Source organism: Danio rerio, chromosome 12 (assembly GCF_049306965.1).
Source record: "Danio rerio strain Tuebingen ecotype United States chromosome 12, GRCz12tu, whole genome shotgun sequence".
In the NCBI taxonomy this organism is placed as follows: domain Eukaryota; kingdom Metazoa; phylum Chordata; class Actinopteri; order Cypriniformes; family Danionidae; genus Danio; species Danio rerio.
Window position 1 is genome coordinate 21,005,001 of NC_133187.1, and position 16,002 is coordinate 21,021,002.

Sequence of the window (16,002 nt, forward strand, 5' to 3'; positions counted from 1 at the left end):
TTCAGATTTACAAGTTCAAGTGCACCTTTGCTTGTGTTTGGACAGTGTTTATAGCTTACCCCAGTGATTTAAAGGGCAGGTTTGGTTTTGAATGAGAGAGTGCAGTGACGACAGAGCGAGTACCAGCTGTTTAAACACACACTTTGTTGTTTTGACGGATGAATCCAGGGACAGGGAGAGCTTGATGGTCTACGATAAGATTGGAGATTAACGCAGTCTGGATTAGAAGGCTGCAGTTGGAGCATTACTGGTCTGGTGGAGATTAGTTTAAGCTCTGGTGATAGTGTGATCTTCCTGGACCACTGCAGACCTCATTTCAGTCAGTATCTGGATGCTGTTTGGTTTTTTGAAAATGATTTATTCAATAATGATGTTAAATGATAATTTATTCAACCCTGTCATCACCTATGGTGTTGGTTTTACCCAATAATAAAAATATGCTTTTAATTGAGTCATTGTCAGGCCATCCAATATTTCAGTGTTTTTGTTTTTTTTTTTCAGTGGCACACAGGAGAAAAGGAAGAGTTTAGATTGTGATTCATCAAATGCAAGTCAAAGCCGTGCTGACACTTTAAAAGTAAAGAAAAAAAAACATTTATAAGTAAAACTAAATGTAGTGATGCCTCATGGTCATGTGTTGAGGTTTTCTGAAGTGAAACAATTATTCTGTGCAAGAAAATACATTATTTACTTTATTATTATTTAACTCCTAGGCAAACAAACCTCATTATGTTGCGCAAACTAAATGTTTTACTGCTTAATACTTAAGTATATCATCAGAAGCCATGATGATTCATTTTGTTTTGCCTTTAAATGTCTCTTTTTTTTGTGTGTGTGTCAGTAGCCATTAAAATTTGATTTATATCCGCATGGTATCATGTTAAATTTACTTAGGAAAAGTTTATCTTCATCTTAATGGCCTGTAGTTGAGTAAATAAACAGTGTATTTTCATATTCAGGTGACCCGTCTCTTGAAGACGATGACAGAATTTCATTTTGTAACATATTATTTAATTTTCAAGGAAACTATTCCTTCATTGTTTCCAGATAGGCCACAAGAGGGAGTCATATCTCACCTTTCACATCTTTATCTTTATGAGACACGCCTGTTATCACTGAACTTTAGAGAGCCACACCAAAGTCTCTCCCATTCTTCAAAAGAATCCGCCATTGCGCTTTACGTCTTCAGAAAGCACTAGGCCCTTGATGACCAAGCTTGAAGTGGTTGTGATTGGTTTGATAGCATCTTTGGAGTTACTGATTAACTGTCCTACACTTTTATTGGTACAATAGCGGCCAGTATAAACACACTGCAGCTGGAACCAAGTATGAGTATGAGTGGTACCTGCTTCTAGTTCTTACATGAGTGTTTTTGCCATGTATGAGGAGATGATCTCATTCAATAATATAGATGTAAACTTGCACTAAGCAGTTTTGCTTATTTAGAGGAAATACTTAATATTTTGGCAAGCTATTTCTGTACTGTTGCACCGTATGTTATTCAGAGAGTGGTTTCATAACATAGGAAGTGCTGTTTCTATTTGACAAGAATATATATTTTGTGGAAACAAACACTATGACTTTATTTGTATGTGTCTTGCTGTTTTAAACAGAGCGTTGTGTATTATTATGTCAAAGATTTCCCCCCTCTGACTTAGGAAACAATAAAGAAGTTTTGGTCTGTATATATTTGTGATAGTTTTTTACTCAATGAACACGTGTAATTCTATGTACAATATATACAACATTTATTTTAATTAAATGATATAAAATAGACAATGAATTTACCATAGAAAAATACAGATAATAAATACAAACATTGTTTTTTGTTGTTGTTTTTTTTGCGCTCTTACAAAACATTCAGCACATTGTTCTGAAGCACAAGTGTCACGGGTGTGATATTACCAGGTTAGATTCTCAGTACTGATCATGACATCATCGCTAACTACACGCAATTAGAAAATCACCACGTTTAACATGGCCGATCATTACCTGATCATACAGTATTACCCCATTTACTGGAGAAAACCAGGCTTGTAGTTGTCAAGGTTCATCTTGACGACCACGGGTTAAATATTACGTACATGTGATATCATTTTTACCTTTCACTTTCCTTCTATCACTTTCTTATCCTCCTTTTTTCCATCTCATATGAACCGCCAATGCTCACTTCTCCTTCTGTCAGCTCTTCTTCCTCTTTCTCCTCCATTTTCACATCATCCTCAGATTCCCCTTCCTTTCTCTTTTCCTTTTTTGTTATATTCCAGCTTTCCAAAATATTCAGATACATTTTTTTTTCGATCATAAATAGCAAATAATATATATATATATTCATATATGGTCTTGGTTTTAAATACAAAAATACCACTACAAACAAGTCGCTCTAATATTAGTACAAATGTGACCCTCACACATACTGAACCTTATTACAAATAACGGGGCTGTATAACTTACCATTACGAACCTACCAACACATGACAAAAAAACAAAACAAACAAACAAACAAAACACAACAATTAAAGAATAACCCCAAACTAGAAGTAGTATTCAGACCAATCACAGCACAAATTACCTTTGTTTCAAACACAAATAGAATAGCTTTCACGTCTGCTGTTGGAACATTTGTCCTATTAATACAAACATTAAAATATATCAATTGCATGTATCGACAGATCTGCACTTTCTACTCCCATAAATCACAGAGATAATCCAGCAAAAAAAAGAGAAACAGCTTCTGAAATGTTGTTGGTCCCTCATTAAAAAAGACAAGTTTTACGACTATTATTGATCACGTGTCACCACAGTAATAATGCGCAGAATAAATAGCATAACGCTATTATTACCTATAGCTTTTTTGTGCAGATGAATACACTTGTCATTATATTTGAGGCCACAACAACAGTACTGAGAATATTCTTGGACATAATATACGACTTGTATACATATAAGCGAGTCTGTCTTTCCCAATTTGTACTTCCTGTATATGCGAGTATACATGGTCCTGTCTGTCTGTGCGATCATACTGTGTACCTAATATATGTGTGTGTGAGGCGATGTTCTAGGATGCTCCTTCTCTAGGATTGTGCACCTGCTGTGGGGTCTTGACTATGGTGATGACGGAGGCTGTGTTCAGACGGGGTGTTGTTGCCAGTAAACTGCCACCTCCAGACTCCAGACCTCTGGCGAACCGCTGAAGGGCGGCGAGACGGGCTCCCAAGCCTTCCAGCTCACGCCGCATGCCGGCGTTCTCTGCCCCGAGCCGTTCTACCTCCTGCTGGAGCTCCTTCTTCTGCTGCTCCAGAGCCTCGCGCTGGGACACGCGCTTCACCCGGCAGCTGGCAGCGTAGCCGCGGTTCTTTAGCGTGCGCCGCCTCTGCTTCAGCTTCTGTACCTCCTCGCGAGACAAACCACGTAAGTGCATGTTGAGTTCACGTACTGACAGAGACATGAGCTCGCTGTCGCTCAGCACGGGGATGTTCTCTCCGCATTCCCTTTTCACCTGAAATACCGGACAAGAAAAGTGTTTTATAGCAGAAACAAGTTTAGAAGGGATGTTTTAGAATGCTACAAAAAATATCCAGTACAAATGTTTTCATCCTTTTTTCGTTTTTAGAATCGAACGACGGTAGTCAACATTTAAACTTTCATTGAAGTTGTCCTAAAAAGCATTAAACAACACCCATTCTTGGTTAAGGACAATTTTAAAAAACATTTTTGATCCACTTACATAAAATAATACAAAATATTTAAAGGATGGTTGACCCAAAAATCTAAATTGACTGACTATTTACTCAAGCAGTTGTAACTAGTGCTGCACAATATTGGAAAAATCTGATACTGCAATATTAAATTTTTTCTGCAATAAATAATGCGATAATAATACAGTTTCACAAGATGGATTGAATAGCTCTATTTGACCATTTACTGGGGAGTCTCATAGTACAGAATCACAAAGCAAAACAAAAACTATTTTCTTACTTTATTTTGTCTTGTTTCTAGTCCAAATATATATTTTTAAAAATCTTTGTTAAAATATTACTATTAATAAACCAAGTAAAAATATTAAGAATCCAAGTTAAAATACTGTTTAGTGTTCACCGCCAGAAGAAGTAAGAGAAAAGTAAGAGTTTTGTGCTTGTTTTAAGGAAATGATCTGCCTGCGGGGTAAGTGAAATAATCTTGTTTTCACTTTGAAATCTAGATATTTGGACTGAAAACAAGACTAAAATTCTAAGTAATAAATGTTTTTGCACATTTTCTATATAAATACAGTAATTAAATACAATTCTCTCCTGGTCATCTATAATTCAGCCTGGACATTGCATCTCTTTGCGATGCGAGTTTGTGGATGTGCACATTGCGATTTTGATGCTGAAATTATATATTTTGCAGCTCTAGTTTCAACTATTTATTTCATTTTTCTGTTAAACACAAATAAAGATATTTTAAAAAACAAATACTATGGAAGACAATGGTTACCGGTTTTAAACATTTTTTTAAAAGATCTGTTCAAAAGGGGGAAAAAAAGCTCAAATAAGTTTGTGTCAAGTGAAGGGTGAGTAAATGATGACAAAATTTAATTTATGACTGCTTTGTAAAATTATTAAATTCAAATTTTCAACCCATTTTGACAAGTTTTCCTGAAAAATGTCAGCTATGGCTGTCAGCAAAAATTTATTTAAAAAAATAAAAACATTTTAAAAGTTTTGGGAATTACTAGATGTGATATTTTAACTGTATAAATCATCAAATGATAAAAGGTTAATGCTTTTAACCTTCTAATCTACTGATAACAGTCATGATAATAAAGGTGGTCAAAGGGAAAGCTACAAGATGAATCGGTCAAACATACAATGACAACATCATCAGCGTAACACACAGCACTAAAATAATGCAATAAATAACAACATGAATGAAATACAAAAATGCCCACGTACATTACTGGTAACAAAAATGAAAGAAATTCACATGCAGTGTTTTCACTTTTGTTTTTACCACAAAGCTATATATATATTTGACAGCTCGTTTAAAGTAAATTAAGTGAATAAAACAATGCACATTATTCAGTTTTTGACTATTTGTGGTAAAAATGACATCTTTTAAAGTGGATATGAAAGTTCATAAAAGCGAGTTCATTAAAATGATCTTTACCTTGAGGGCTTTACTAGCTCTGCCGTCTGAAGTCATTGTCTGGTTTTATGTGTCCCTGAAACCTGTAAATACCAAATAAGCAGATTAAGATCAGGTGAAAATGCCAAAGGCTGCTGTTGCGCTTTGCACAATGAAGTGGCTAGATTCACATTGTCGCAAGTCACGAATGCCTCGCTTTTATAACACGCATCTAAAACAAGAACATTGGCAGCCCAGATCTTTTAGGAAAATGTTCATTAATTAAATTTAAGATGCTTGTTTTGTTAGAAGCTTTAAACCCTGAAATTAAAGGGTAAAAATGTTACTTTAAAACAAAAGTGGTTGGCTTTGCAAGATACTCAGAGATATGATGATTTAATAGTGTCCAATACATCGGTCTTTTTCAGGATTACAGAATAAAAACTTTCTGTCTGAAATATAAATGTATTTTAAAGATTGTTTTTCTGTCAGGTTAATTTTTTTTGCACTGACATATGTTTTTCACTTATTTCTAGCTTTGTAAGTATTTATTCATTAATAATTATTAGTAATAAAAAATTGGTCGATGTATTTATTTACATTTCACAGAATTGTTTAACAGAAGTTTTTTTTTTTTTTTTTTTTTTAATAGTAAGAAGAAAATGGTTCTTTTAAGAGCTGCTTGCTGAAATGGTTTTTGGAGAACCAAAAATGGTTCTTCTATGGTAGGGGTGCCCAAAATTTTGTTTATGAAGGGCCAAAAACCAAACTTGATTGAGGGTGGTGAGCCAAAGGTAAATATATAGTACCATTAAAGCCACAATGATAATTTCCTAATGTATTAATTTAAAAAAATAAATAGAATAAATACTTTTATCGTATTAATAATAAAATAAAATTCCATTTTATAATGAACCTGTTTCAATAAAAACATTAACAAACACATGTATAACACAATGGAGTCTTGTGCATCGCACTCTATATTTGAGTGACAGTATTGAAATATTTAAGCATCTGATTCATGCACAACATTTAACTGAAACATTTCGTTTCATTTGTCTTTTTTGTAGCTCAACAATTAAACAAACAAACAAAAGGTTAGGTCAAATTAGAAATGACAAGCTCTGTTAAAGGCATTCACCCCAACCTTCCTATCAGTCTAAATCTCTTCTCAGATGGGATTGAGGGACAAATAAAAGGTTACCATGGGAAAACTTTGGCCCGCTAGCCGTACTTAGGGCATCTCTGCTCTATGGCATCAATGTGAACAAAACCTTTATTTTTAGGAGCGTTGACCCAAACAAGACTAGAGTAGCATGCTCTCAATATTGGCATCAGCCACCCATATATATCACATCCATCAACCTGAACAAGTGTATCATGTATGTTGGTTTTATAATGGCTTCTTCCATTTTAGTACAAACATGTGTATTATGCTCTTAATATCTGCACCAGCCACCAAAAACAAGAAATCACATCGATCAACCTGACCAGGGGTTTTCATTACTTTTACCACCTTGCTCTCAATAATGACATTAGACATTCCAAAATCCATATTGTTTCTGACAAAAACAGGTGTATCGTCCTCAATATCAGCATCAGCCAACAACAATATTAGTAGATTCAAACTGATGTTTCCATAATTGAAATCAGTTTTATAATGGGACTCCACAACCTTTGTATCACTATTGGCTTCAGTCTTTTATAAAACTCCATATTGGTGGACACAGACAAGTGTATGACGTCATAACTGCTAATATATGTCTATGTTAGCACAGTTAACTGCCCAGTGAAACCACAAGACGGGAACTATCTGCTTATAAACGGACACAATGCGTGTGTATAACGTGGGTGGTGAACTCCATCTTTAAAACCTTAAACCGCCCTAACATATTTTTATTCCTCTAAACTAAAGCTTCCCGTATACAAACAGTAGCGCTTTTTTCTTGAGACTGAATCATGTGGTCAAAGTCCAGCTGGAGAACTGAAGGCTGCTGACCAGGAGTTTCCCGTCATGTGTGGGAAGCGCGACTTTCATCATCATCATCATCACTATTATCATCATCATCCGCGAGCGGAGCTTTTCCACAGAGTCACAGTGATTCAGCACAAGTCCTCCATTCCTGTCCTCACAACAGCTCCGCACTTTCCCATAACATTTCGTCTTAGACATCATTTATAAAATCCCCAGTTGCTTAATACACAGAAGATAATGTTACTTACATATAGTAGCTTACATAAACCCCAGGATACAATTTAATATACAATAACACAGTCATGAGCTGTCGTCATACCTTAAATAAGTATATGCTTTATATTAAACATTTAGCTATACAATGACGAGTTAATATAGTATTTAAAAGTAGTAAATATATTGAGAACTCATTAATGAATTGTAACGACGTAACAATTCGTTTATTACATAAGATAATGCTAACTGAAACCTTGCTGACTAGTCGTTTCTCGTCGAAAACAATATACATGTTTAGATGTTTTGCTAAGTTTCTGAATATAACACATGCAGCTTTGTTGAAAGAAATTTATATTTTAACGATTTCAACCGACATCTAAGCAGCTAACGTTATTTCCTTATTATCGTTGCGTGTTAGCTTGTTGCTACAACTGACATCGTGGTTAAAAACAGGCTAAACGCGCTCGGAAATACTTGTACTGTTTAAAATGTGTAAAATAAACATCTAACTTCAACATGTAAGCTAAACAATAACGTTATCGATATCGTATATAACGTTAAAAACAAACACTGACGGCATGTACTATTGCAGGCTAACACCCCTCCGCTTCCTTAGTGTAAACAAATGTCGACACAAGGAGAAAAAACAGAAATTCTTGCCTGTTGTTGATTTCTCGTCTTTGCTGACCTCGCACGAAGGTGAATATGGGTCAGTTAACGATTCTCAGCGCTGGTCCGGTGTTTCGTCTGACACGCGTTATCGCAGCACGGCCGTGTTTGGACGGAATGGAGAGCTAAACGCCTTTTTTCCCGGAATCAGTCCACCATCAGCGGGCTGGATCCTTTCATTCATAAAAAACACACACACGATGACTCAAGGCTTTAAGAATGAGGGCGGGCCCTCAGCACACAAAAATACCAGTCAACAACCTTGTGAAACTTCTTTTTTATTAACCCGTTTAAAGGGATAGTTCACCCAAAAATGACATTTCTGTCATCATTTACTCACCCTTTTACTTGTTTCAAACCTTTATTAGTTCATTTACTCTATTGAACACAAAAGATTATATTTTGATGAAAACTAAAAAAGCTTGTAATAATTGACCTTCATAGTATTTGTTTTTCCAACTATAGAAGACGATGGTTACAATTCCCCAGCTTTCTTCAAATTATCATCCTTTGTGTTCAACAGAAGAAAATCATAAAGAGTTTGAACACTATTTGCTAATAGTGAGTAAATAGTTAAAAATGTTCATCTTTGGGTGATCTAGTAGTCCTTTAAGTTCAGCAACATTTATATTTAAAGTCTAAGAAAAGTTGATAATGTAGTTTTTTTTTTTTTTTTTTTACTAAAACGAAGAAATTATAACCAATCGATTGAGCCAGCGACCTTCTTGCTGGGCTTTCCAATGAGCTGCTCTCCAGTCCACTCATTTAAAACATTTGTAAAATAAATGTTTTCATTGTCATTTTTGATATTAAGTGTTGTTGATAAATAAATATATTCACAATGAAAAAAAGGATATTCTACATTGAAGATATATTTCAAAATGTTACAATTATCTTGATCAAATGCAGTCTTGTGAACTCTTTTAATGCCTCTTTCAAAAGCATTACAAATATTGTAATATTTCCAAACTTTTAACTGGTGATGTGTTTGTATCTTAAACATATTTTATGCAAGTTATTTTTCCCATACTTGAGTTTTAAAATCATTTTAAAAATTTTATTTAAAATGTTTAAAAGACGCATTTCATTGATTTTGAAGAATGATATCTAAGCTATAAAAGAAAGCATATCTAAAACAATTGATAAAACTACAGCCTACAAATAATATTTTAATATTAATGAAAGACTTCTCTTCTAAAGATATTGGTTATCTATTGATATTATTGTTTTCAGGAACCTTATAGATATTAAAAACGTTTCTTAATAATGAATACAACTTCTTTTTTTCACACAAAGAACACAATGTAAGAACAGGGCATTTAAAGGTTCTTTAGAAACCATGTATCTTCTATTGCATTACTGCAAACTCTACTTTAGAATATATTTATATTTGGAGTGTATCATGATTATAACACATATATCTACAGTGTTATGTAAAAAAGGAATAGCCTATATTACAATCTAAGCCTTATCTTAATACATACACTCTATGTATTACTTTTCCTTAAAAGTTAATTCGTAGCACAATTAGCTATATTTTTAAAAAAGAGACTTAAGATTGTAATAAATAACTTTAGCCAACACTGATGATCTGTATTTGTGCTCAGCAGAAACACATCCTTATTTAACTAATCCACTGATTCAGACTCACATTATAAAACTGTAAATAATATAAAATCAAATACAAGTGTTTTATTGCTTTGCTATTCATTCATGATTGTAATATCCATTTATATTTACTAATTGTCTTTATTATGTCACAGCGTATTATTTTTTTCTCACAAAGTTGCTGGTGTCTGAAATCCCCTCAGTAGGCATATTTCTCTTTTTTAAGGGTGAACTGACGTGATCTGGGTTCCTCCTTCCCTTCAGATGAATAACTTAAAACCCACGGGGAATTGTGTCATAGTGAGGAGCAATCTTCCATTATTTCATCGTCGACTATTTACTACCAAACAGGGACTGTTTTTTCTCTATTATGAGCTGCCGTAATACCTCCATGCCGACAGGTGTCGTAACATATCGTGGTGCTTCCTTACAAGGAACCGGGGAAGTACATCCGTCTCGCATGTAACCGAAGTGACCTCAGGTTTCAATGCGTGCTGCCTGGGTCTAAATCATAGCGAAGCTGTGAAACACCACCGTGGTCTTTACACAATTATAATTTAAAGCTTAAAGTTGAAAGTGTCATATTTATAAATGGCTACGATCCAGGAGCTTTCTCCAGACTCAGGCCGTGTGGAGACGCGACCGCCCGAAGACGAGATTGAGGGAGACGATGAAGACGAGGAGGTATTAGACTCATTCTGGAATTTGACATGATTATAATTATAAAGGCAGGATGAATGGGAATGAAACAAAATTATATTGGTGTTAGCATTGGTTAAATATAGCTATGTAACCGACCGTACTTGACACGAAATCAAGAGGCTTAAGCTCTTTTAGTAACGTATTTGTAGCACATCATTTACTTCAAGGGTTGTTCCTGCACAAGTGGAAGCACATATAATTATGTAATTTATTTCAAATATATATATATATATATATATATATATATATATATATATATATATATATATATATATATTGTCAGGCCCGTAGCCAGGGGGATTTCTGGGGGTTCGAAAAACCCCCACTGAAAAGGTCCAGAATTTGTCCCCCATATGAGCTAATTTGTCCCATTTTTGACAGTATGCCAACATAAATTGTGAAAACAATCGATAGAAGAAGGCTTTTAATAAAAAAAAAAAAATAAATAAATCTGACTAAAAAATGAGCTGACAATTTCTTATGTACCTAAAGTTTTCAAAACGTTTTTTTTAAAAGTTTGAACAGATTCCTAATAAGTTTTTTTATGATGCATGATGATAATCTTGTATTTTAAAAAAAGTACTTTTTCATACTTTCAAAAGTATTCAAAATTCGTAATTTAAAATTTTAATCTCATAACATTATTTATAAAACTGTAATAACTTTTAGACGCTCAATAAACAGGCTAGTTGCACATTTCTAAATTAACGCTTTGTGGTAAAATAGTATGGTAAGCTCTGACAAAACTGTAGAAAATATTTTTGTTGCATCAAAAAGTGTGGTTATGATCACAATGTGACAAGCCAATGCAGCAAAGTGCATTGTGCTTAAAATGTCACTAAAATGCAGTATTTGAACCTCATAATTTTTATAGAAATTGAGGAGAATAACTGCAAAAAGCTCCTCTTTTAGAGAAAAATAAAACCACCTCGCTCAATAGGCTGGCTACGGGCCTGATAGTTTTTCTGTACATTTGTCAGAGTCGAAAATAAGTTTTTTAGCATCAAAGTGATAGAAGTGTAAGCCTTAAATGTAGGTCCCCTGAAAGTTATTGTGTATTATGTGTAATTCAGTTTTAATGATGAAGGAAAATACATTGATTATACTTTTTGTAATTGTAATAAAATAACATGTATTTTATATTTATTTATTTGGTTACTGGTGAGAATAAATGTTGTTTCATTTTATACAGGCATATATGTAATGCTGAATAAATATAGAACATAATTGAATAATTGTGAACTATTTAGTTTGTTTCTAACTTATAAGGGTAAAAGTAAGTTTATAAAACAAAATCAAAATATTTGGCTGCCTGCTTCTATGAATTAAATGTAATTTTAATACTAAAATATATTTAAAAATGCCTATTTTTAATATGTGAAAACTAAATTGTCTTATTTTTGACTTAATATTTATAATTAATTATGCTCTCCTTTTTATCGGTTTATATAAACCTTTTATCAAACCAGGTATATATTTACACAATGTTTTAGTTTTCACATTCATTTCACTTTACCCCTCACTACATCCTAATTAGATTAAGACTTTATTAGGGCTTTAATATTTTCTAATGTGATTTTTCTACATTTCTTTTTCTCCAGCTGGATGAAACTATGTTGGAGAGGTTGTGGGGACTCACAGAGATGTTTCCAGACTCAGTGCGATCGGCAGCTGAAGTTTCCGCACACTGTTCGCTGTCTGCAGCCAAAAAACTTTACAGGTGTGTTGATGGTAATTGGTCTTAACCTTAAACCATTATTTTTAACACTGTAAATCATCTTTATAGGCTACATCATTTTTCTCACTGTACGTTTTATAGTTTCTCCCGTGCAGCTCTATGGGTTGGTACTACTTCCTTTATGATTCTGGTTCTGCCGGTTGTCTTTGAAACTGAGAGGTTACAGCTGGAACAGCAGCAGATACAACAGCAGAGACAGGTGAGTAACTATAGACGAATTGCCAACCTATGTCACACATGACGTCATGCGGGTTCCCAGTTGCAAAAAGAGACCGGATGCAACAGTAAACATGTTGTCTTGTGCGGTTGGATGCCAAATTCGGCCAAAAATAGAAAACTTAAATTTTATCGTACACCACACTACTTTTAATGCCAACCGCAGACATCTTTGGCTAACAGCCATCAGAAGAGCTGAGGACCTTATTAAAAATGCTCGACTCTGCAGTTTTTATTTCATATCAGGTAAGTTCACGCTATGCTGAATCATAAACATTACTCATTTTTGATTGCAGCAATGAGTTCAGCAAAAACAGTTACATATGGTTAATTAAATAGCGAACACTGAATGCTAAGAATGAAACGTGAAAGTGTAAGTTCACATACTCTGTCGTACAGGTGAAGTCCGCTGCATGTCAGAATGCAGTAGTTTTACTTGTTGATGATAAGCCAGTCCTTGTACAATTCTGTCTTCTTTCCTTGTCTTTGGCTGGGCAGAACTTCGGTTTTTAGCACTACATAGTGTTGAATCTGGTAATCATGTAGCATTATTTCTTGCACATGACCACGCAGAACAAAACTGTCATCCATAGACTTGTAGGTCTTTAGCTTCTCTCTTCTAAAATCACTTGGAGTTTCTTGAGATTGTGTATTTGTGGCTGGATGCTTGGTCATTTCGTCTTATCCAATATCCATTGGGCTAACGCAAATGAACCTGTCAGACGAACGCTGCTCACTTTAACATTAATTATGTCAAATCACTGTGCTTATCACTGGGTGACAAGCTGTTATAATATGCTGATAGCATCATGCAAATAATATATATAATATGTAATCACCAAAACTTGTAATGAAAGAGTTATATGGAGTCTGAGCAAACTAATTTTCTTTATTTAAAAAAATGGACTTTTTAACACTTACTGACAAACATTTTAAAGGCACACATGTTGTGATCTCAGAAGTTGTTAATGTGTATGCTTTTTTGATTATCCTGTTTGTTTGTATTCGTCCAACAATTAATTTGTGCTGAAAAACTACATTCCCCACAATGCTGTGCAGAAAATCCCATCAATCAGAAAATAGCAATGAGCAAAGATTCAAAGCAAAGTCTCCCTGTGGTCTCAAAATACTTAAATATATGTATAATTTGAAATATATTGTTTCTTTATATAAACCCTTCAACTTCTAGATTAAACCTACAACTTCAAAGTCTGATATTTTCGTTGTTTTAAAATGTGATTGTGTCATTTAAAAAGCTTCATTTTTTTACTTAAGTCATTGAAAATGTACTAATTTGTACTCGCCCTCGTGTGCTTCTCATCCTTTATACGTTTCTTAACTATGTTAAACACAACAGAAGATATTTTGAAGAAAGCTGAAACCAGGTAACCATTGACCTCCATAGTAGAAATAAAAATACTATGGAAGTCAATGGTTGACAGTTTTCAGTTTTCTTTAATACATCAAAATTCGGTATTTCTTATCTTAATATATAACAGAGGAGAGATAATCAAACAGGTTTGGAACAAGTAAAGGGCGAGTTAATGATGACAGACTTTTCATTGTTGCATCCCTTTAACACATTCTTGTACATTTTAATTTAACTTTTATTTTGTAGCTGGTTGGTTTTGTTCATGGCTTAAAATAGAACAATCACTGCTAAAAGTATCTTGTTTTGGTTGAAAAGTGAATGAATGCCTTTCTCATTTCTTTTCTTTCTGCTTTTTCTAGATTTTGTTGGGTCCAAATGCTGGCATGTCTGGAGGAATGTCAGGAATGATGCCTCCTGCTCCAGGGAAGCTGTGATTTATATATAATATAACATCCGTGAGTTGTAGTAGAAGAAGAAGGGGAAAGAGAGAGGGAGCAGGAGCTGCACAAAACAAGATGCTGCGGTTGGCCAAAATCAAGAAGCCATTACCCTGTATAGCGTTTAATGGAGAATGATCTTAATGACTTCCCTCTCTCTCTGCCTTTCTCACTAAAAACATTCTGCATAGACTGACATCCAAGCTATGACCTTTTACTTTTTTATTATAGCTATTTCATAACATGTCTGTGAGTGAGAGACTATAGCAGCTGTCTGGGAATATTTTGACTTGTAGGTTTATTATGTTTCTAAGAGGGTGTTTACGGTGCATTGTTGGCCATTGGAATGCCAGATCAGCACTGACATTGTAGAGAATCTATAACTGTGGTTGAAAGATCTGTAATATTTATGAGGGCACACAAGGCCGATGTTGATTGTGAAATTTTCTCGTCTGCAGATTACGGTTGTTTCTTGTTTATGATTCAGAAATGTTTAAACTTTCAGAAGATATTCACTACCAACAGTGTCTTTTACATGTATAACATGCATGTAAAGCTTCTGCAATGTTATTCCTCAGACAAAAGCCATACAGTGTGCAGAACCATTGTGAAATGTTTGAGAAAAAACTACATTCAGTAGTCAGTGATCCATTTTTCTCCACATTACAGGAATAAAAACCAGTCCTTCTCCATTGTTGTCTTTTCTCTGTAATTTACATTGCATAGTGACTAAACTGTATTATTTACACTGGTGAAACATGTCTCACTAAGTAATGTAAGATGAAACATTTCAAGGCAGACCCTCCATTATTGCTTTGATCCAAAAAGCAGATTTGACTTCAGTCTAACATAAAAATATTTGCAACTAAAATCGTATAAAAATTCAGAACGATTAGATTATTAACTAAAGACATATTTATTTTTGTTAATTGAAGTAAGCTAAAAAGATGCCAGAACGTAATAGAAAGCGTACTTTAACAACTGCAATTAAGAGGGCACCTATGGTGCAAAATCAACATTTGGATGCTGTTTGGGCATAACTCTGTGTAGGTATAGTGTGTTCACGTTCACATCAGAGTGATATAAATGCAACAAGATATTTTTTTTTCTGACTTTAAAATAGGAACGTGACATAGGAATGTGGTTTTACCAAACCACCGAATTGACTGACAGTAGCACATTAACATGTCTCCATAGTAGTGCTTATAAACATGTTCACAGAACAGGATTTGCAGAGAAACTGTGATTAAAAGATCTGTTTCAACTCTGTGATCAACTGCACCTCAAGAATGAGTTTAACAAGTTTAAAACATTTTCAAAACAGTGCATGTTTAAAATAAAGAACAGAAAGGAAAACGTAATTCATATCTACTAGATTCACAATAGCTGCACGATGACAGTACAACTATATATAAGGGTGCTTTAAACACAACAGGAGTTCTGGTTTGTGGATGTTAAATCTGATTTATCATGTACAGTAATGGCTAACTTACATTTGCTGCCCATGCAAAAACAGTTAAATGTGCATGTATGTGTGTGTACTGCAAACTGAATCAGAATTTGTGTGTGACTCATCAAATGACCAAATATCTCTGTTTCTGTGACTGACTGCTGATAACCTGATGTGATGCAGCAGGAGTTGCAGACATGCGGGAACGGTGCAAAAAGAACCTGCTGATATGTGCAATATGCAGTAGTAGCCTAAGTATTGCAAACTACAGTTAAAGTCAGAAATTCCCTAAATATTTCCCAAATGATGTTTAACAGAGCAAAGAAATTTTCACAGTAGGTCTGATAGCATTTCTTTCTTCTGTAAAAAGTCTTATTTGTTTTATTTTGGCTAGAATAAAAACAGTTTTAGGGTTTAGTAATTAAAACCATAAGGTCAAAAGTATTAGCCCCTTTAAGCTATATTTTTTTCTAGTCTACAGATCAAACCATCATTATAAAATAACTTTCC

At 34.2% G+C, this 16,002-nt stretch overlaps 3 protein-coding genes across 3 annotated transcripts in view; 2 read left to right on the plus strand and 1 right to left on the minus strand.

Moving 5' to 3' along the window:
* tmem184ba (transmembrane protein 184ba) overlaps positions 1 to 1,684 on the plus strand; it is a 20,507-nt gene extending 18,823 nt beyond the window's left edge. The window contains 1 exon segment of the mRNA NM_001017718.2: positions 1 to 1,684. This exon segment is cut by the window's left edge and continues 604 nt beyond it. The gene's annotated coding sequence lies outside the window, so the exon portion shown is untranslated.
* A 565-nt stretch (positions 1,685 to 2,249) lies between these two features.
* On the minus strand, positions 2,250 to 8,123 carry maff (v-maf avian musculoaponeurotic fibrosarcoma oncogene homolog F). Its single transcript, NM_200336.1, is given in 3 exon segments — positions 2,250 to 3,499; positions 5,152 to 5,213; positions 7,961 to 8,123. Coding segments are annotated over 2 exon segments (477 nt in total). The 5' UTR covers positions 5,188 to 5,213; positions 7,961 to 8,123; the 3' UTR covers positions 2,250 to 3,058.
* Positions 8,124 to 10,006: 1,883 nt separating this feature from the next.
* On the plus strand, positions 10,007 to 14,734 carry tomm22 (translocase of outer mitochondrial membrane 22 homolog (yeast)). Its single transcript, NM_001001724.2, is given in 4 exon segments — positions 10,007 to 10,261; positions 11,881 to 11,999; positions 12,099 to 12,216; positions 13,965 to 14,734. Coding segments are annotated over 4 exon segments (405 nt in total). The 5' UTR covers positions 10,007 to 10,168; the 3' UTR covers positions 14,040 to 14,734.
* Positions 14,735 to 16,002: the final 1,268 nt, after the last annotated feature.